The 22708-nt window shown below is 39.8% G+C and overlaps 2 protein-coding genes across 10 annotated transcripts in view; both read right to left on the reverse strand.

The window, feature by feature from the left end:
* The window catches only part of LOC133143845 (microtubule-associated protein 4), a 35003-nt gene extending 29126 nt beyond the window's left edge, over positions 1-5877 (reverse strand). For 7 of the 9 annotated variants that reach the window (XM_061266045.1, XM_061266039.1, XM_061266043.1 and 4 more), the window contains exon 1: positions 5736-5874. The gene's annotated coding sequence lies outside the window, so the exon portion shown is untranslated. Of the gene's footprint in view, positions 1-4314; positions 4450-5735 lie in introns of all 9 variants that reach the window. The other 2 variants (XM_061266037.1, XM_061266040.1) reach the window with 2 other exon arrangements.
* A 1758-nt stretch (positions 5878-7635) lies between these two features.
* The window catches only part of kcnh2b (potassium voltage-gated channel, subfamily H (eag-related), member 2b), an 81458-nt gene continuing 66385 nt past the window's right edge, over positions 7636-22708 (reverse strand). Inside the window, exons 7-22 of the mRNA XM_061266046.1 lie at positions 17345-17524; positions 17141-17244; positions 16938-17076; positions 16252-16406; positions 15593-15687; positions 15383-15523; positions 15119-15318; positions 13154-13406; positions 12800-12993; positions 12625-12727; positions 12408-12553; positions 12206-12338; positions 11949-12138; positions 11503-11608; positions 11316-11405; positions 7636-11240 (exon numbers count right to left, since the gene is read on the reverse strand). Of these exons, the coding sequence (XP_061122030.1) occupies positions 10938-11240; positions 11316-11405; positions 11503-11608; positions 11949-12138; positions 12206-12338; positions 12408-12553; positions 12625-12727; positions 12800-12993; positions 13154-13406; positions 15119-15318; positions 15383-15523; positions 15593-15687; positions 16252-16406; positions 16938-17076; positions 17141-17244; positions 17345-17524 (2532 nt within the window). The 3' untranslated portion in view covers positions 7636-10937. The remainder of the gene's footprint in view (positions 11241-11315; positions 11406-11502; positions 11609-11948; positions 12139-12205; positions 12339-12407; positions 12554-12624; positions 12728-12799; positions 12994-13153; positions 13407-15118; positions 15319-15382; positions 15524-15592; positions 15688-16251; positions 16407-16937; positions 17077-17140; positions 17245-17344; positions 17525-22708) is intronic.

The following is a 22708-nucleotide window of genomic DNA, read 5'->3' on the forward strand; positions in this document are numbered from 1 at the left end:
TAATATAATAATTTGCTGTCAATTAAGAATTCTCACTTTCGATTCCAAAATTCTGATATGCACATGCTTTTTAGAGCACAACACGATAAAGAGAGACCGTGTCGATGTGCAAGGAATAATTAGATGTGTAGTGTGACCTCCATATCTGCTTACTACACAAAAGGGTGGGGATAGTGAGTCTCCTGTGACTGTTAACTTGACACTTTGGTCATTATGGCTGGCAGCGTTCCACCTTGGTTACGCCTTTACTAGACTGCCGGAAGAAGGCTGACTTTTACACCCTTTCATGTCAAAAATTGTTGGTGTCAAGCCTTCAGCGTCGGGAACTTTCTGAGCAGTGTTTGCAGAAAAAAAACAATATGGGGCAGAACCATTTTAATAACCTATAATTATGAGCGGTAGCATAGCCAAAGCATTGGCAAATAATTGCGACATAACTGGTTCGTGGTGCCAGGACAATCAACTCTCTCGAGGTTTATGTGAGATGTAAAAAACAAAAATACCGTAATTTTCGGACTATAAGTCGCACCGGAGTATAAGTCGCACCAGCCATAAAATGCCCAAAAAAGTGAAAAAAATATATATATATAAGTATATAAGTCGCTCCTGAGTATAAATCGCCCCCCCCACCCAAACTATGAAAAAAAAAAAAAACGACTTATAGTTCGAAAATTACGGTAGTAAATAAATAAAAATTAAAATAAAAAAAAACATTAAAATAAAAATAAATAAATACATATTTCTCATCTAATTTCTCAATCAGTTATCCCACGCAGGATATAAAGTGATTCTGGACAATTGAACGTCAACATTGTATTTTTCCAGCCAGTTCTTGTGTGCTAGAGTTCATGCTGAGAAAAGCATTGCCAGTTGCGCATGCAGCATGAACCTTGTTCGCTTTGGTCATGCAAGCAAATGGGGGCAGGGAAGAAACAAGACACCGTCATGTGATACCTGCTCACACCACGTAAATCACAACCCCATGAAGGCCAATCGGGGAACCTCCAACTGTCATCCTATTAAGACCGACTTACTTACCAAAATACCTTCGAACTTTAAAAGGGAATGATTTGCAAAGCCAAGGTGAAATTAGGCGCATTTTCTTGACAGGAAAATTGCAATAATTCTAAAACCACCATAAAAAAAAAAGCCCTTGCTAATATTTTCTTTACTTTTGAGAGTGCTCACATTTACGTCTAAAATGTCCATGCATTCATCACGGCAATGTTGCGAAGATACTATCTCTAACATTCCATGTAAGTCAGTCACCGTGGCTCACAATCACAGCTTTGTCAACACACATTCATCCACACACAAATTGTATATAAGGTAGGAATCCCAGACTTTAAATAAGTGACTAATATTCTAGATTTTTTTTTCTACGTTTCTGATCATAAATAGTCGGTTGTTATAAAGGACCACTGGCACGATGTATTCAGAAAAAATAATTCTCTTTCCTACTTTTCAATAATACTACTTGACAGTGTCCTGAAATGTGACACACGAAAAATATTCTCGATAGTACGCACTTTTCTCGTTTCACATGCACAAAGAAGCTGACAATCAAAATTACTTAAGGGGCGGCAGGCTCTGCAACTACTTGGACTGCAACAAATGATGAAACTTGCAACACACTGACGAAGAAAAAAGCATCAACTAAGGAGACAAAGACAACGCCCGCAGGGCTCGTGCTTGTTATCCAATGCTGGGAGTGGCGCGGTGCCTCAAGGAGAGAAGATAGACTAGTGGTGTAATTAGTCTCATAAGACCAAAGATAGGAACTCCGGTTCTGGAAAGTAAAAAAAAAAACCTGCCACAGTTTGGCTTTAGCCACAGGTGCTTAGACTCAACCAAAAATTTAGAAGTCGCATCGAAACCACATTTCACGTTGCGACCTATTATGAGTTTGACGTTAACAATTTAATTGAATTGAACCGAATGAAAGAAGTCGCACACACACCTTTGGAAGCTTGTTACGTAATAGAGGATAAAGTGTGTGATGTTAAAGCTTCTAAGAAGCGGAGAATCCAAATTTAATGATTTAATCTCTTAAGGATAACTACACTAAAGGTTCAATAAAAAGTCAGAAGCTTCTGTGATTGGTACGCTTTGAGAAGCAGAATCGGAAAGCAGAACTGGGATTGGTTAATGTGGAATAATTTAAGTTGGACCATAAGGCAGCATCAAAAAGTGATGATGATAATTTTTTAATGTGAATCTAAGAAATAGAAGTGCAGAAAGTTATTTTTTTCCCCACAAAACTCAAGTGCAAGAACATACCACTAACATCAATAATTTAACAGTATGTCTAGTCTAACTGTACATCAAGCATACATAAATCATAATATTACAAGATGCAGATTAATAATGCAAAGTGTCTATACTTGAGGTTTAAACAGGTCCACAACTAGTCTAAAGTGTCTTAAAAACAGTTGCAAGAAAATTGCAACAATTAACATGTTGCATTTTTAATCAGATAAGCAATGTACGCAAAGAACTGACACAATTGTGTCATTTTGAACACACATTTTTTTCAAACTTGAAAATTAACTTGTCTGTATCGCTACCTAAATTTTTATGATCTTTTTTTCCCCTTTTTCTTAATCAGTATACCAATGTGAATGTGCACAAGTGTCAAATTATAAATTACACAGAATTCTAAACACGTGTATTATCCAGAACTTGATACTATTCGAGTCCTTGGGTGATCAGACTGACAGGTAGACTTGTTCTCCCCCCCCCCCCCCCCCCCCTCCGCTTCCGAAAGGGAGACACAGTGATGAATGAATTGGCTGTATAACCACAATGGTTTCAGCTCAACACATTTACACAAAGTATCTCTTTGGGAACTATGCCCCATTGTTGCCTGGCCGGGGGTTAACACATTGCACTGGAATGCATCGCAGCGCAAACACACACACGCACACACAGAGGTCAATCCAAAACAAACAGCAAGCGGAAACATGGAAATACCTTTAAGTATTCACATTATTTTCATACGAAAAGCATTTAATCACAGTAAATTAGCTCTGAAATAAGAACACCATTTTAATCATTACTAATAATGCAAAAATACAATTAATATGTGACTTTCACGTGACAGAAGATAAATCTTGTGTACTGATTTGAAAATTTGGTCAAGCACTAAATATCCACTCGAAATGGATAAAGACAATGTTCCCACTGAATCGCTTAAGTGCGTCCCTCCTTCAACCTTTCCGTGCCCCTGAGTGCCAAGTGACCCCACATCTAGTTCCAAGTCCGGGCAGGGCAGATAACAGCGGCCAAGCCCGGTTGCTGACACTCTGATCCAGCTGCTGCTGTTGTTGTAAATGCGGATTATATTGGAAGCGTTTCACCCAGCGCCCTCACACTCCTCTTTGCCATCCATCCATCCATCCCTCCATCATTTCATTCAGTCAATCTGTAGTTGTCACGCAATCTCAAGAGTTCAAACATTCACACTGGGCTGTTTGCATAATATAAACACACAACAACATCAGACACATCTGTCTTTTTGGGCTGCTTTGGAGATAATGCCCTGTCAAAAAACCAAAAACCTATTTTTAATCAACGATTATATATTTTATTAGAATGCTGGGCAAATATGGACTTCAAAATTCAAATTGCCCGCATTGTTATTCATAAAGGTCAGTTAGTTCAATAACTTGGGGGATCAACAAAGCCATTACCTCGGCTTGCGCATTGATAAAAAAAAAAAAAACATAAATATAAATAAATAAACATAAATTATGAATAATGCATATTAGAGCCAGAGATACCCATTAGTAACCCAATATAAATTCAATAAAGTGACGTCATGGAATCGATTAATCAAATAAACAAATCATCCATATGATGGACTAAGAAGCATCAGCATCAACCCTTCTGGAGAAGGCCAAACATTTAATATTCCATAACAACTGTGAAGTATCTGAGGTTGGCAAGGAGATGCAGAATACTCAACATGACCGACAAAAGGGATACAAATGAGCTGTCTAATTAGAACATCTTTGAGACTACAAATACTTGTTATAGAATAATACAAATGCATACATCACTTGAAAAATGTCACCACAATCCTTACTGCTAATACTACTCTGTAAAATTCCCTATGATGGCAGAGAGATTAAAATCTCTTACAGTCATCGAGGCCTTTTTTGGATTCGACAGGGAGTATTTGGGAAAAAAGAATTACAAATATTAGTCCGGTCAAATAAATTTCGATCCTAATCCTTCCAACATGTTGTGTTAATTTGATTGGAAAATTTGAAATGATTTTTAAGATCATTTTCAGAGTTTAGGTCTAAATACCTCATTGGGGTCTGAAGACGAAGCGTTTTATGGTGATTGGATCAAGTTCATAAGAAGTTCAGGACTTCAGATCAGTCCCACCTCTGATTCCCAACTCAGTAATCTGACACTGACAGTGGAGGATTGGCGAGTAATCTGGATAGATGGGGGAGGGAGGGAGCAAAGGAGAGTGACAATCCTCTCAGGGGTTTTTCACCAACATTGAATCAATCATCTAATTATTTATTGTAAATCAAGAAAAAGCATTAATGGGCAGGTCACATTTTACATTAAAGTTTTCCAAATGAATCAACTTCCTTGTGATATGAAAGTTTTATGACAATTTATTGTCCAAAATTCACGTGAGTTGCCCCTCAGATTTTAGGGAAAAAACTGTGAGAACTACAAATCAGCATGGATTTCCTCAAATGTGCTTAATAACACTTTTTATTTTTATTTTACTTTTTTTTTTAATTAAAATTAGAAAGATATTGATTTTTTTATTAATTTTAAAAAATGTGAAAATGTAGATTTGTGGAAAACAGCTGTTCTTTCAAATGTTAGAAGAAAAACGATTATTGTGCAGAACAGCGTGGCGCGCATACAAATTTCCTACGTTGTGAAAGTAACCTGAACGCACCATGTGATTTGCGTGATTCTGCGCTCCTTGAACGTACTTGTAAATCATCGTAGTTACAGTTTACTGTAAAACTTAAAAAACAAACACAATTACAGACATTGTAAATCAATTGAGTGCAAAGATGCAAGACATCAAAAGGTGTGGCTGCAGCAGGATGAAAAGGCTTCACATTTTATTTACAAGGTCAGTTTGTACTGAACCAAAAAGAACGTTCAAGAATAAAGTGTTTGCACGATGATGGTAGTGTTTATTTTAGTTGACTTTCTTGGGGGTGCAAAAAAAAAAAAAAACCTGTAACGGCTCTTTGGCATTCACACAGTTATAAACATCCAACCTAACTCTTTCCCAGACTCAGACTGCAAATGAATGATCCACCAGAGACAGCATGACACTCAACCTCGCTTGCGTAACTTGACTGGAAGCGCACTGACATACGAGCTCCTCATCATCGGATTGACTTCTATTTCACTTGCCAGCTATGTAACGCTTGTGAATTGTCCAGTTTGTGTTGACTGGGGCTGGAGAGAGACAGGAAACGAAGCGTGTGCAGCTTCTAATTAACAGAAAAGGGCGCGGACATTCCAACTGCGCACTCAAACAGAAAGTACGTATTTCCGACCGGTACCTGAACGCACCATTATCCTGCACACACCGTAATGTGAGATCACTCATCCAAAATCACCGTCGTGTCACTGCTACTGACTTTAACTACCCACCGACTAACTTTGCACGCACTGCTAACCCTGCGCAATTCTTCGTAAAGCAGGCAAAGCATAAAGGTGATATCTTTATCTTGACTCACCAATTGTCTTCTTTTTGGCAGTTTGTCGGGAGACTCGGAGCGTCGCTGTCACCGCTACCGTCCGCCCACTAGAGAAAGCACTGCCCTGGCTGCAGACGAACCTGCTCGCCCATGCGGAAGCTCTGAACCAATCACAAGCTTGAAATGTGATTGATTTGTCTTTCGGCCAATCATATTCAAAGTTGTGTGCGCATGGCAAGTCACTGGACCAATCACGGCATCTAAATGTTCATCAGATTCGTCGACGTCGACAAAACGACTTTTGACAGACACAATGAGCTTTCAATAGAAAAGTTCGACTCCTTTTACGGTTGGGCCGAACCAATCGCCGGGACAGCAAAAGCGGGCAGCTGGGAAAGGCCCTTCAGACTGAAAGACTCTCAAAAGCGTCTGTTTGGCTCGCTGAAACTGTCACTGCAGAGAAAGCATAATCCTAATTTGAATGCATTCATCTTTTGTATTTCTCCTCTAAGATATAAATACATCTAATGAGAGGAGGCTCTAAGTCTCATATGACATGTAGAATTCTAGTGACACCTTGTGCCCAAAATGGCAAAGACTAGTTGTTGGCAAAAATTACCGTGACCGCATTAAACTATTGTTAATCTGTAAATGACGTACTGATGTAGTCATCCCTGCATGAGGAAGCGCTTCTATTTGTGTTTCAGGCAGGGGCGGTTCGAGCATTTGATGCCTGGGCACCACCCAGTCCATAAAAGCACCACTGCACCAAGCAATGCAGTAATTATTACTAGGAAACAAACACTTGTCTTTTGGCCAAGGCAGTGCAAAACAAATCGGGGTAAATGAATGATGATTGCTTAAATTTTTTAAATGTCTGAAGTGTCAGTCAAAAAGATGTTATCGCTATGGAGACGAAAGCTAGCAACTTAAAAGAAGCCTTAACATTGATGAAAGCAAGAAAAAGCAACACACACACACTTAAATAAGAAAAATATTTGATTGAAACATTTTTTCTCACTGCAAATAGGAAAACACCCACACAATTTCATTTTCAAAGAAGTTTATTGAAATAAATATTTTTTATTTTTTATAAACTTCAACCAGTGATAATGCTATCACACAATCAGTACCTGGAGCTGCCCCATTTCCCCTTTAAATCTCTCCGAAATATGATATGAAATAAGAATGAATTTGCATTTATCCATGAGTGACAGTGGAATTCAATATAGGGACTTCTACGGTATTAGCTATTGATTATAAAGTAGCAGTTTTCCCCCCACGCATTAATTTTGAAGCCAAATGTCTGAACAAAATTTAAATGGGGAAAACACAGTTTACATGTTGAAAACTGAACTCAGATGTATGAACAAGAGACATTCCAAGTGTTTAAGCCTTTAACCCTCAAGGGCGTTAAAGCAAGGTTCATTAAGGTGCACTTCATTTAGCTTCCTAAATCAAGTGCTCCTCAAACTTGGGAGACAGTTCTGTCCAGGACTGACACACATGCATCACTGCATTACAGTAGTTTGCAAATAAAGATACAAATATGCAATAATATTGTATCTTCTAGATTCCTATTTCTTCCTCCCATAACCTGGGAGTATTATGTATGCGTAGTGTACTGTATATATAAATATGACTCTCCCATAATTTGGAAGATTGTTGTGATCCACTCTACATACGATTTGCAAGCATACGGCAGAAGTCGGCTGTTTTGCACGTCAAATCATTTCTGCGAGATTTTAGGTGCAGCATGCAAGTAAAAATGTGCACAAATTTGAAAAGTCTTTTGCTTGGTCGTCTTCTGTCACCAACATGACGGGGCACATTTTTCCTCCTAAGAAATTAGAGCAAACTTTATTCACAATATCCTCTATATTATTCTGCATTTCGAAGCATGCCAAAGAAAAGTTTCCGTTTCTGCATAGTGCTGGCTATACGAGTGCCAAAGTTTTGATAGCTTTACAAGAAGTACAAGTCGGTATGTACAGACAAAGAGTGACGTGAGTAGATCCAGTATTGTGTAAACCTCAAGTGCTCAAAATATCTACAAATACAAGTCTGTTGGAACTCATATAGAAAGTTGAATAGAGCTAAAAAATTGCTCCAACGTATGGAAGAGCTAGCAAGCGAGTGTGCAGGCGCTAATTGATTTATTCAGTTACTCATTTTTCCAACTGTATTTAAACCATCTTTCATTTCAACACACCTTCCCATCTCATGCACGACCACCTCTGGTGCAAATTCAGCGTCTTCCTTTTTTTTTTTTTTCCAAAAGTGTACCCATAGCGATTTAGGATGCAGTATGCATTACATAATATATTCTCTAGCATTGAAATTGTACGCTTAGGTCTACCGACACTTACAAGGTCAAATAATATACAACCACATTCTACATTTGAGGTCATAGTTCTGAATGTAAAATTACAGTTCAGGCCACTAGGTGACTTATTGTACTCAAACAAACAAGCAAACAAACAAACACAAATTCAAATAACACTCGCTACAGTACATGAGATGCCAAGGAGAGCCAAACTAACCTTTAAAAAAAAAAAGTACAGTGTAGACTGGCTTCGTGCTGGATATATGAAGTCAGTAATATTTAGTTACTTCACTGACAAAATACGGTATACATATGGACTAAAACATGTCTGTGCTTCTTTTGAACGGTTGTTGGTAGAATGCACACAAGAAGAGGAGAAGCAGCATAAAGGATTGGTGGGGAGGGTGTGTTCAATTTTGCAACTTGTTGAAGGAAAAGTGTAAATCCTGAAAATCATAATGTGGAAACTTAAAGTTATTATTATTATTATTATTATTAAAAATCAGTTGACTTCCCTTTCATACCAAGCCATGACAAAAAATATATCATCAATCCTCATTTTGTTTTTACAGGCAGCACCCTCTTGCTTTGGTTCGATACTAAAGTGCGTCACGGCCGCATATTCCAATTACTGACATAATGAGGACAAAGTGATCAAGTATATTGTCTCTTATTGTGGGTGATTAATCACTGGATTTAAAATGACAACATTGTTATTCAATCACTTCCTGTATTCTATAAATTTGGACTCGCCTGAGTGTCCATTACATGAGCACACTGGAAAAAAACAAAACAAAACGTAATGATCCGGAAGAAATTTGACAGTTAAAAATGATTAAATAATTCACAGAGGAAAAATAAAAATAATTAGACACCCAAAATAAATAAATAAATAAATAAACAAGTTTTGACCAGCAAGCAGCAAGGTACAATCTTTAAAATGCCGCCTTAATAGGAAATACCCAGAATTGAAGTTTAAATGTGTGACTGCAAATGTTGACTCATTTTTATTCATTTTTTTTTAAAATTGTTTATCAGACAAAGAAAACTGAACCAAAGGCCACTTTCCTGAGTCTCTAGGAAACATTTGCACGGTTTAAAATATAAAGTGCTAAAAGGTGAGCGGAAGTGTCGCGGCTGCTACAAATCACTTTAAAGGACGATTGCACTAAGCTTCCTGTCGATTCACGCACAAAATTTCAGGGGAAGACGCTCGGAAAAGTGGGATTAAGGAGGGGCTATGAATCGGAAAAATATGTCTGTAGTTAGGCTGAATTGATGCTAATAAACCATGACTTTAATTTCACTATTACAAACTTTATATACGACCGTGTCTTTGAGTGAAAAAAAATAAAATAATATTCAGGGTTCATTAAAAACATTTATTTTTCCTCCCTCCAATTTAATTTCAGGTACCATTTGAAATAATTTGATACCTAAAATGAAAATAGATTTTTTCTTTTTTATAGTTTGCTCAATAACGAAGTTGACTCATACATGACATTTCTTTCACCCTGTGTGCCCGAGCATCATCATACTTTCGAGTTTTCTTTTTTTCCGAGCTCTCATATTTTAGCTCAGAATGTCTGGCGATGCACCAAGTAGCTTTATAAATTCTAAAACATAACGCTGAAGGATTAAAAAGTCTCGGGCATACTCACATGACCTTGAAACTATTTTGAAAGTTCATATTAAAGGGATTTTTTTTTTTTTTTTACATGTGCTGCTTAGATCCACAAAACAAAACTTAATGAAGACAAACTGCCCTATGGTGGAAAACCTAAAATGAAAACACATGCACAGATACATAAAAGTCAAATGATAACATCAAGCGCACTCACTCATCTCTTTTTGCCGGTGTTTGCATATTGTACTGTACATAAAATAATGGCGCATTCGTCTGGTCGTAAACTGTCCAACTTGTATGTTTGAGTAGCTCATGACTGCTATGTACAATTTAGAAGCATTCTGGGTACTTAGGTGAAAAAAAAAAAATGGACCAGTGAAATCTGAGGTAGCAAATTCAACAATGATAAAACCAAAACCCACCGTGGACGTCGACGCTTCTGCAAATGAGGGATTTGTGTTTTGTTAAGCCAATTTAGCCACAACTGCGACACCATCCAGGCATGCTGAGGGTTGGTCACCCGTGAGAAAATGTTGACCTTGGTTCTGGTAGGGCAGCTGATATGTTCATCAAGAAAATTCATGGCTTTTTAACCCTCCAGTTCCCACCCCTGAGGTGCAAACCAGTCAGCTAGTCGAGTGTGCTCTTGGGAATTAGGCCGGAGCTTTTTCTCCACCTCTTGGCGCGGGACGTCAGGGGGGCGAGGAACCGTTGACACAATGGGACAAGCAGGTTTCCTGTTAGGCCAGCTAACACTACATTTTGACCGACCGGTTTATGAGTTTTTTTTTCCTTTCTTTTGGAAGCGCCACTGACACATAAGAGTAATTGTTTCAGTGCAAGACGTGATGGCTACTTGTTTCGTTATTATTCAGTCTGCTGTTTTTTGTTTTTTTTCTATTGTCTTTACATGTATTGGATAAATCATCCAAGACTGGATTCAGCAGTAAAGGGATACTCCTATAGGATTGCAGTCGTTTGAGGGTGATGTCAACCTCAGGATCCGTTTGAGTTGCCTATCAGAGCACCTCGCTGCTCTTTTTGAGGAGGGGAGGGGTTCAAAATGAAGAACTTTGGGTGTTCATGCAGAGTGGGAAGAAACTTGGATGAGAGAGGCATCAACCTTATTTTATCCTCTGGACTGAGGCCGGTCTTAGTGAATGGTGCATCCTTGCATTTAAGGTCACTGGAGGGTTTTGGTTGTAAAGTTTGAAGTAGGGCCAATAAGGATAGATCATTTTTCTCTCACCGTCGAACCTTCCCGTTCTCTGTACCCGTTGCTTCTTCCTTAGCTCTCCCCTGGCTCCGAGCTGTGTCGCTGTGGTGTCCGTGAGTCCTGAGGTGTATGTGACTCTTGGAGAGACAACCTCCTTTGGGTTTCAGAATCCTGGGGAAATAGCTGCATTTGCTCACCCCCAACCTCGATGCACAACTCTGGACCAAATTCCAACCCTGTTCTTCTTGAGCTCGTCCCAGAAAATGATCCCGAACCATTGGCTGAATGTAAATCTACGATCAAAGGCGAGTCCTGCAGTTCTCGAGATTCTGGAGACGTGGCTGGGAACTCCTCAAAGTCCCGAGAATCCAAGATCTGGGGGAAAGAAAAACAGTGTCAGTTATGGCGTCCTCATTTAAAACATTTTTTTTCACATCAACAGTATTTAACCTGTGATAAGGAGGCCAGGGTGTTTGTCTCCAGTTGTGTAACAGGCGGAACTTGCTTCTCTCCAGTGCCTGGATCAGCGCATGGGGAGGCCTGTGAGTGAGACGTCATCATTAGAGCAAGAAGTTGTTCAACTTCTCCTACGTTGTCATACAATTTGGACATAAAGTGTACGTTATAATGTTTCTACCTGAGGCGGTGATGATACAGCACTGTAGGCGGGCGGGACCAGAGCCATTTGTCTCTGCAGCAGTTGCATGATGGTTCCAATATCTGCTGACATGCGAGTCTCCAATCTGCACACAATATAAATTTAATGATCAATTTATATTAGTTTTGAAAATGTCAGTTTGCAGTTTAGACTTGTTCTATTCGATTTGAGAGGGAGTGGAAAAAAAATACATATTTCTAAATTGTTATTAAAGAAAAATGAACTATTTTAATTGGGATCATATCAAAAAGTAAGGGAGGCTTTGGAATAAATTCTAAATATTTGGCTGGTCCAAATAATTTTTTTCAATGCAGTACACAACTCATTGTGCTATATAATTAAATTATTTCTGATGACTCATCCATGAATATCATAAGACATGTTTTTTTTTACTCAACCCAAAAAGCAGGATTTATATTTCATACCTGTTGAGTTGTTTTTGCAGCAGGTCAAGGCGTGTTTCCAGCTGGTTGCGTTGCTGGCGGCTCAAGCTGTGCAAAGGTGTGCTGAGGGCTGGGGGCGGGGCTAAACTACAGCTGGGAACTTCTTGGTACTGAGCCCCCCCTCGATTTTCCCCCCAGAAACTGAAAATGTTGGACACACCTGAGAGGGCACCTGAAGACAAAAGAGAGGAGAATGATGACTTTCAAATGACGAGTCGACATGACGTGATGTTTTTTACCTGACAATGCGTTGCAGGTGTTGCCCGTCTTGACTTCCCCATCCATATCGGTGCTTTCAGTGAAGGCTTTGTGTGCCGCCTGGCTATGATGGTTCTCCATCATTGCAGACATTGTCACAACTGATTCTTCTCTCTTTCAGATCAGGACATAATCACAATACATTTAAGTACAATAAACTGATTTTAAAACAAAATGTTTTACCTCATCCCCGCTGGAATGGGAAGACACTGAGTCGCGATACCGCCTCTTCTCTGCCTCTTGACGTTTTTGGTTATGGGCTGCTTCTCTTTCTCTTCTTCTATTTACAGACTTGTGGGATTTTTTAACTTCACCGACATCTGCGTCATCTGGTCAGGTGAGTGAGAAAAAAAAAATGGTGAGAATTTTACGGAAGGCATTTCTTATTATGATGTGTTACCCTTCTCAGTGCGTCGTCTGAATGATAATTTCCGTCTGCGTAGTTTGTTGAACCCCCCACATTTTGATTCATCACTGCTCGGCGATCCTGGGATCATGTTGGTCTGGAAAACAACATAAAATGAACACTATAAATCACTTTTTTTCTATTATTATAATGACAGTAATAAACTCACATCACGGAGGTTGAAGGTAATTTCCAAGTTGTTCCAGAAGTGTTCCGCAAATTCAGGATACATGTCCAGCACCTCTAGAACATCTTCTCTGAAGATTTTGTGAAGGTCGCAGTAGGTTAGCGCCCTCACGTCTGCGTTGGATTTACCCGGTCGGGAGTACAGGTTGATGGGTTCACCGAAGATGTCGTTCTTTCCTGATAATGATAAGCAGAGGAATATAAAATGTGAAAATGCAATTTGTTGACATGAACTTTTATCGGATGACCAGCAGAGGGAGCCATTAATCAATGCATATATTAGTGTTGCTAGATATAATTCCTCGAAAGAAAAATAAAAAAGTATGGGACTATTTACCTAATATGGCAACCACCACATCCCCTCTTAATATCTCAATGGATCCTCTGGATATAAAGTAGATTGCAGTGAGGACGTCCCCGGCGTGGACGAGCGTGTCACCCGGGGGTGCGTGGGTGGTCTTAAACTTCATGGCCAAGGCCCTGAGGCAGCCCTTGGTGGAGCCTTTAAAAGCCTTACAGTTCTGCAGCAACGTCCGGTTGAGATGGAGACAGATGTCCGCCTGGAGACACTCCGGGAAACCTTTTAACACCTGGGGGTTTAGGTTGGCGGGAATGGAGGGGACGGGCAAAGAGGACAAGATCCAGAGGCCGAGATAAATGGAGGGAGGAAGACGGATTAGGAGGGTGATGACATAAAAAGGGAGGTGGGTGAAAAGACGGTAAGGGAATGGGAAAGAAGGAAGGGTTAGAAATACAGCGGTTGAATAGGAGGAGGGTTAAATCAGAATGGTGTCATTCAAAACCTGCAGCTTTTTTTTTTGATGGCCTACTATGCAACTATTACCAGGGAGCTGTTTTTTTTGGAATCTTAATTATCGGTCAACGACACCCAGCAAACAGTGTTCACAAAATATAAACTTTTTGGAGATCTGTACCCTCCTGAGTCAAGTCTCAGTCTACTTTCAACGCGTCAGCAGTTTGTGAGCTTTAAGAGTGCATGTCCATTGTTTTGCAGCAAAATGAAACTGTGGAAGTTGTTGTGAATGTTGAACAAAGTGAGCAGGCCCGTAGAGTGTTGTTATTGTGAAGAATAGATGCAATTTTAATGAGTTTGCAGGAAGCATGGGGGGGGCCCCCGGATCTATTAAATGGAAACTCTGGACCACTCATAACTCTGACTGACTGCACGGAGCACAAGTGTGCATTTAACAACGGCACAACTTCATACATCCCTCCCTTACTATTATTCTCCCTCCATCTTATCATTTCCAACTTTCTCTCTTTCGCCATTTTGTCATGCGTTACTATGGCTAATGATTGATATTAATTTATATATATAATATATATAATATTTAATTTCTCACCGAGGAATGAAATCAGTCAAAACCAAACAAAGCGGGGTGTTCTCTACGCAGTCATAACAAGCATTAGTGTAAACATTCCCGAATCCAAACTGCTCATTTCGGAGCTCAGAATAAAGCGAAGTAATGATCCGCTGGAGCCTCATCAGACCATCACTTAAATGGCTACAAAAGTGAAATACAAATTAAATACAGTATTGTGTTAGAACTACAGCCCAGACATGATGGTTATTATTATTTTTCTAAGAACGTTATCATTAAGCTTTGATGAGCTCTATTGAAAGTGCTCCTTTTAAATTGAACAAACAAAATTCACAATTAATTTGGTTGTTTTCTTTGACGTGTATGAAACGACGTGACGGTCATAAAGACGACATCCACTCAAGCCGAATATCCCCGCGTCAGCGCGACTGAACTGTGTGACATGTTTAGGATTGCGCTGGTGTGTCTGCGTGTCACAGCCGCGTCAAAGCAATCTCGCCGGTGCTATCGAGCAGACGAGGTCAGCCGAGATGCCGCCTGCCGTTGGCCGTGACTAACGGTTCAGGAAGAGGTCACTTTGGAAGTTCATCAAAACGCTTGACGGCTATGATTCCTCTGTCCGGCATTATACCGCCTTTGTGGTCAGCACAATTCTGGATCGCCAGTCAGCAATGTTTCAACCCCCCCCCCCCTACCTAATATGTACAGCACATACTCGCCTTCATATATGATCTTGAGAGGGAGTGTGTGTGTGCTATTTATAATACTCACATCATTCTTATTTTCTTTGATGGTGTCGGACCATGCATGCTGAGACTTCCAATCATCCTATTAATGTACAACGCAAGCTCAAAATACTACTCTAGCCTGGGAGGGTGTATTCACGCGGAACACGCACTCAATTTGATGTTCGGCGTACACACGCAGTAATTCGGTACACGTAAATGGCGGATACTCACAGCGTTCATGTCGATGCCGTTGGTGTAGGACCAGGCGTGTTGGAAATACTCCTCCAGCCTTTGCCTGAGCGGGTTGGGGATCTGGTGGAAGCGGATGAACTCCCTGACTCGAAGCATTTGGGTGTGGTAGCGGGCCGTTCCGGAGTACAGCCGCTGGATGATGGCCGAGACGTTCCCAAAGATGCTGGCGTACATTAGCGCTGAAAAAAGGGGGGTGAGCTAAACTCTTCAGCGCGTACAATATTTGAAAAAATCACAACTTACATCCTATGAGCATGACACAGATGGAGAAAATCTTCTCCGAGTTGGTGTTTGGGGAGACGTTTCCAAAACCAACACTGGTCAGACTGCTGAAGGTGAAGTACAGGGCTGTCACGTACTTGTCTTTTATGGAGGGTCCCGTTCCTAGTCAAGCATAAAGGTTACAAAAACTGTAATATTTGTCCTTTGTCATACTACTAATATTGGCAGTACCTGGGATAGAGTCGTTGTATTGTTTTCCAAGTTGGTCCCCGAGTGTATGGAGCCACCCGATTGAGCCGTTCCGCTCCACGTTGCCGATGGCGTACCTGGGGATTATAATCTTGGATTAGGCGTGCCGCTCTCTTTCCAATCAAATTTATTTTACATTGGTGGAATGAAGGAATCCATTTTCAAAGTACAGATTTGTCACTGTACACGATTTCAGGTCATGCTCGAGTCCAGTTTAATATTTGGACAAAACTAAATCCAATAGATAATGTAATGTTAATTATGTATGTTAATTTATATAATATAATATAATATAATATAATATAATATAATATAATATAATATAATATAATATAATATAATATAATATAATATAATATAATATAATATAATATAATATAATATAATATAATATAATATAATATAATATAATAATTTTAATACATACCGTAATTTTCGGACTATAAATCACGTTTTTTTTCATAGTTTGGGTGGGGGGGCGACTTATACTCAGGAGCGACTTATATACATATATATGTTTTTTTTCTCACTTTTTTGGGCATTTTATGGCTGGTGCGATTTATACTCTGGTGCGATTTATAGTCCAAAAATTACGGTAATTAATTATGTATGTTAATTTTCGACACGAGAAAGTATCGTACCAGATGCAGGCCAGCCAGTGGGCGATGAGGGCAAAGGTGCACATGAGGAGGAAGAGGACAGCCGCGCCGTATTCCGAGTAGCGGTCCAGTTTTCGTGCTACGCGGACCAATCGGAGGAGACGAGCTGTTTTCAGCAGGCCAATCAGAGTGGTGGTCTGATGAGAGAGAAAAAGAAATGTTTTTGAGGAATATCTCAATATCTCATTTTAGGGACAGCATATTACACACGGTAAGTAATAGCCGTCTGCTGAGAATAATCTGCAATTTCTTGGCTCACTGGCTTTTCTGGGCAACATCAATGAAGTGAACCTCCCAGGCACCATTAGAATGTTGGGGAGTTTCTACATGTCGAACTTTTTTTTTTTTCCCTCCGCCATAAAATTGCAATAAATAAGATAAATAGCAATATTGAAACATATTCAGATGTCATTACAGAGAGATCAAGTCGCACTCAGAATAACCCCGGGCCGAGCGGCGCTGACGAGTGAATCAATCATCCTTGGCCTCAATGGATCGCTCGCTTCTTGACTTTCGGTTCGCCACTTCCATTTCTTGCTCCGGTCCACCACACCATATTATGATGGAGGATAAAAATAAAATCTACCCTCCCAATAAAAACAATATCACATGATCACTCTTCTAAGCTATTATTATCATTGGAAAAATATTTTTTAAACGCGCCTTACCTCTTCCCCACTGCGATAAATCAGAAGGTCGAAGGGAATGGCGGCCACCATGTCGATCAGGAACCAGCCTTTAAAGTAATGCACGGCAATTCTCAACGGATGGCTCACCACCTCATCGTTGGAGTTCACATACGTCGTCCTGGGAGAAGAAAGCAGATATTGGCAATATCTATCCTTCAGATATCACATCATATAATCCATACCTGAAGTTAATGAGGATGTCGATAATAAACATGATGTCCACGATGAGGTCCACCACATTGAGAGGCGAGCAGGAATAACCGCAGCGCTGCATGGCTGCTTCTTCCTGAGAAGAAACGAGGATATAAGAAAAGATCATGATGAGAATCTAAAATTACAGGATGGATGTGCACCATGTCCAGTGGAGGTTCATTTCCATCACACACCTGGTCATTTAAAAGGAAAGCAGCTGAGTAAGGTGTCAAGATGGCGGTATAGATGACCAGCAGCAGGATGAGCCAATCCCATACCGCCTTGAAGGGACTGTAGTGCAACACTGTCCAGCTGTGGATACGAGGAGCCTGGAGCTTGTACTCTGGTAAAACATCTGCACCCAGCGAGAGCACCTGGGAGAAAGGGAGCGGAGACAATGACTACAAGTTTAATTAAGAACAATTGGGACAGAAAAGTCTTCATAACTTCATTCCACTGAGACACATATTTGACACTCCCCACACATTCAAAGTCATACAAGGAATTTGAATCGTGTTACTGGCTGTAATGTATTCCAGCATCTGCACTTGCAGGACTGAATCCGTGACAGAAGCATCAGGGAAGCCTGCCTTGTGTCACTGCCTAATAGAATCAAACGAATGAACCACGGGAGCGTGCCTCGTGCTGGAAGAATACTGAACATCAGAATGCATTTTTTGAGGCCTGTCATCCAGCTGTGACGTGAATTTATAAGTCGCACAAAGCTATCTTGAAAATCATATGATTGCTATGTTCACAAGGTGACGTGATCTTTATTGCGTTAAATTAGTACAAAGTCATAAAACGTATGCTTCTTTTTGAAATGATTGCTAAAAACAAAATGTTCCTCATGTGGTTTCTGGACACGGATCATAAATCATGATAACCATGATAACCTCCTAATTATTATATGATATTGAAAAAGATTCAAAGGCCACTCTCCCTCATCATCCTTTGTCCTTCTTATGCTTTTTAGGCAACCTTAAATCAGTTCTTTAATGTTCTTCAGCTGTCTGTTCAATAAAGATGATCTATTCGGAAAGTCACCCCTCGTCACGCTGTCGGTAGTGTATGGAGGAGAATCCCTTGTGCAGTAAAACATTTTTCAAATCATCTTTGACACTTGACCCTGAACTTGATGGGGTTTATTTCATCTTCATCAACAAGTCTGGCCAATCAGAGAAGCCACGATTGTCAGGAGGTGCTCATCTTAGAGGGTAATTAAAAATGGATTTAATTAGACGCGTGACTATAATTCATGTCCTGTTTTCATGCTATGCTGTCAATGTCGACCAGAAATTACATGAAGACAAAATTGGAATTCCATCATCCATCCATCTTGAATACTTGTCCTGATTACGATTGCAGGTGAATTGGAGCTTATCTCACTCTCTCATGTAAGAGGAAATTGGTTTAAAAAAAAAAAAATCAAATACAAGAACTTCTGATGCATGTACCTAATAAGCTGACCTCAATTGAACTCTGTCATCCAGAGTCATACACAAATAACAAACGCATTAAAAAATGTGTCGAGATCATTTAATAATAATTGGGAAATAATACCTGAGTTAGAGGAGGCTAATTTAATAAAGCCACCTCAATTAAAAGAAAAAAAAAAAAAAAAGAAAAGAAAGACCACCTTCCATCACATTTTCATTTGTTCAGACAAGTCATCAGACAACCACAAATACACTTTAAAAAATTGTTCATGTGCTGCGACTCAAACTTGGCGCGACAACAACCCGCTTGGAGCGCAGAGCACTTAAATTTCACGTCTAAAAAGAAGTACCTGACAAAAAGGAGCGAGCAGAGCCGAATGACCCAAGAGCACCTATCTGTTCAGCGATTTGTAGTCGCATGGGGTCTTTTATTAAACATGACAGTCTGCTCAAGTGTGAGTGCATCACAAAGGGAATAGAAAACGAATGCCGATGAGGTAAACGGTAGCTGAAGGCGCTAAAACAGCATGCTGCCGAGCATAAAAAGTCTACACACCCTCTTTTGACAAAGATGTGGCTCTTGTGATTACAAAAACACACATTTCAAAAACAACATGCTAGTGCCACTAAAGTTGCTCTTTCACATGGCCTGTTTATAAATTGATGAGGTTTCCTTTGAAAAACCCAATATAGTGCTCTGCCTCGAAAGCCTCCGCAAACATGGTCAATATTTCAAAAATAGAAGCTAGTCAATAATTTATAGTCAAACAGCACTCCTCGTTTGAGCCTACACTCACTATTACAAAAAAAATCCGTCCTGGCAAGAAGCACATCAAATTTTCAGAAGGCGTCAAATTTCATTTCTACTGTCAATAGTGAACCTTATTTCGGGACTCATAAATTTGAAATCCATTTAATAATGCAATATTCGATTATGACTCTTTGTTATCATGAAGCCCATATGTTGACCGCAGGGGATTTAAATGGACCAAAAGCACACAAAATAAGACACTAAGGTCAAATATGGATATTTTTAACTTTGAACACATCCAGTCCTGGAATTAAAATGACGAGCTGAGATATCTGAAGCATCATAATAAAAAGTAAACCTGATTTAAAAATCTGGCAAATGTATCTAGATTATTTTAGTTTGTGCAACCACTTGATGAAATAAAATGGAATAAATTCAAGAAATTTAAATAAGACCAGGAAAATTGTGGCAAAGCATAAAGTAGCTTTCTTGGGTGGCATGCACTCCGTTCCTGTCCTGGAAAATGACATAATCCAAATCTTTATCGCTCACTCTCATTAAAGTCCTTTACTTTAATTAGATGAAAATTTTCCTCACCTTATCTCCTATAACCGTTATCTCAAGACTCATCCCTGAAATGGAATGACCTGCTTCTGAAAACCAGTTTCTAAACTATAAGGATGAGTCGAAGGTCACAATTAGATTCCGAAGAACGTGCATCTCAAGTAAAGCCAAACTAACTAATAACATCAATCTATTTTCTCGACAGCACAGCCCGTTGGAGGTCCCAGGGAGCCGGATGGAGCCTTTCCCAGTTGACTTTGAGTGAAAGGCACATGACACACTGGCCTGGTCTTCCATCCATCACAGTGCACGAACAGAATGAGACAATTCATTCTCACATTCACCGACACTGAGTGGCAACCGAAACCAATCAGTGAGAACAACCTCCTAAAAAAAACAACCTAAAACCTTAAAATAAAATTGACATCACGTTCAATTCGTATTTTAGAGAGAGCGAGAGAGAAAGCAAAAGCATGAGTGTGTGAGCATGCACTTTAATCTGCCTGCCACCTCAATTGCCTTTGTGGCTGACCTTTTTCTCGCCCGGCCCCGACAGTTCTCTTGAAGCCATAACAAAAGAACACATCTCCTCAGCCTTGTTGCCTCTCCCTCTATCTAACTCACCACCCTTTTTCCAATTCTCTCTACAGATGTACGTTTTTCTCCTCCGCATGTTTCCGTCGTCTTGCTCACCGTACTCAAATCTCTTTTTTCCCTTACCTCATATTTGTCCCCCTACTGAGCCTCTCTCTCGTTCGAAATCTCCAAGGCTTGAAATATTAAAGCTGCAGCGAAACACTAATAACTGCTGTAGGGCCACTGACATCATGTGGAGGCTGCTGCCACGCTCACACCCAAAGTGTTAATCTACACAACATAGAGACCTCCGAGTCAAACTTTCATCATAAATCTTTAATCTCCTCTCACTCTCTTGCAGGATCGAGTGTTCAAAACCTATAAAGAGGATTTTTGACATCGCTTTTTTTTTGTGGATTGAGATTTTGGCAGCATGAATACTGCTGGGGCCTGAATTTCCCCACCCCTGGGGATCAATAAATATTCAATCAATCAATCAATCAATCAATCAATCAATCATTCTCCATTTGCAGTGTACACTTGGTGCAATATTGATGAGGCTTGATGAGCTATGGCTTCGGTTTGCAGGGCTTTAAAAAAAAAAAAAGGGAGCCGCGTGTGATCAGGGGGATGCCATCATGCATTAACATTCAAACGATGGAATCAGGCCACTTGAACCAAAGAGGCAGCTAGCTGTGTGGAGCCTACAGAGGAACATAGAGAAGATGGTAGTCGTACTTTATATGACTGCTTCGTGCCCTCTTGGCGGTAATATTCCTTAGCATCAAAAATCCTTTCTGTCATTTAATCAAAGCGATAATATCTGACTTGAAATATCAATCCCAGGAAAAAAAAAAAAAAATCCAGCGTAATTTCCTAGTTTGAGGGGCAGACTCATGCAGTTGCATTCACCGAATCTCATCATCTTCCTTCATCATGCCGCATGGCCATCTGACAGTGAGTCATCTGCAAACGGACCATTAGATTGGAATCAAAATGCTGAAAACTCTTCTTGCAAGCTTAAAATGTGTCGTTCATAGTTTGTACTGTCGAGGAATTTCAGCAAGTCAGCAGAACTACTCTGATTTGATATTAATGTAAAATGACGATTCATCAATTTTCTATCCTGCTTGTCTTCATTTGAGCCCTTGAGCAGATTGGTGAGAGAAAAACTACTCCACACAACAAGCTAGTCAGTCAGAATAATCTTTTCTTAGCGTTACAATTATTTGTTTAATAGAAGCTTCACTGTCTTATAACAATGAAGTGAGCATTTTCTTTTGCGGTTGCCATGGTGACTCTTGTTCATCTACTTAAAAGTATTGATGGACTAGCCTGGAGATGATTCATCATATACTTTGTAGTATAATATATAACATAATAGTAGGCTAATAAAATCAAATCTTTTTTTTACATGTGTGGATGTTTCTGGTTTTGGTTGGTTTTGTGAGGGGGGATTTTAATTGCCTCTAGAAGAACAAGGAGAGAAGACATTTCATGCAATGGTTGTGTCCTATTTTGAGGTTTGCCAAACTGTTGCATAACTTTAAACAGTGGAAGCAGGTACATTTAAAGCTGAGGGGGCTTTCAGGTGTCATACAGGGCCTGTCTGAAAGCTGTGTGGGAGGAACAGAGGAGAAGAGCGAAAAGAAGAAAGCAGCAGAGACTGAGCCAAAACTGGTTATATGAAGTGCTAGTCAGCATCACGACTACAACTTGTGCATACACCAGAAAAATATGTTTCTTATTTCACGGCTGATCTTTGACACGAGTCGCATCCCAGACAGGAAGCACAAACCTTGCTTTTGTTTGTACTCTAAGTGCATTTAGTTGTTATCATTTGAAACTTTTTTTTGTCAGACCTATGTGAGCAAAATTGACGCCAGTATTATTAAAAAAACAAAACAAAAAATAAATCAAATAAGATACTAACATACGGACAAAAATACTTTGAGTGAGCAACTTCTAATTTTGTAATTATAATATTACAATAGTATTAACAAGACTGCTAATTTATGAATTGATTTGTTGCTATCAAATCAGTTCACTATCCTGCTGCAGCTCCCGTTTATAAAAACAACAAATATAGGACAGTGGCTTCTCATATATGGCCCCTATGTCCTGCTGGTGAAGATGACGTGATCAAAAGTGACTCGATACGGCCTGGAGAAACTGCAGGGAAGAAACCAACACGAGCAAGAACGCAGGGGCCAATATCAGCGCTTGAA

The sequence above is a fragment of the Syngnathus typhle genome, linkage group LG19, assembly GCF_033458585.1.
Source record: "Syngnathus typhle isolate RoL2023-S1 ecotype Sweden linkage group LG19, RoL_Styp_1.0, whole genome shotgun sequence".
Classification (NCBI taxonomy): Eukaryota; Metazoa; Chordata; class Actinopteri; order Syngnathiformes; family Syngnathidae; genus Syngnathus; species Syngnathus typhle.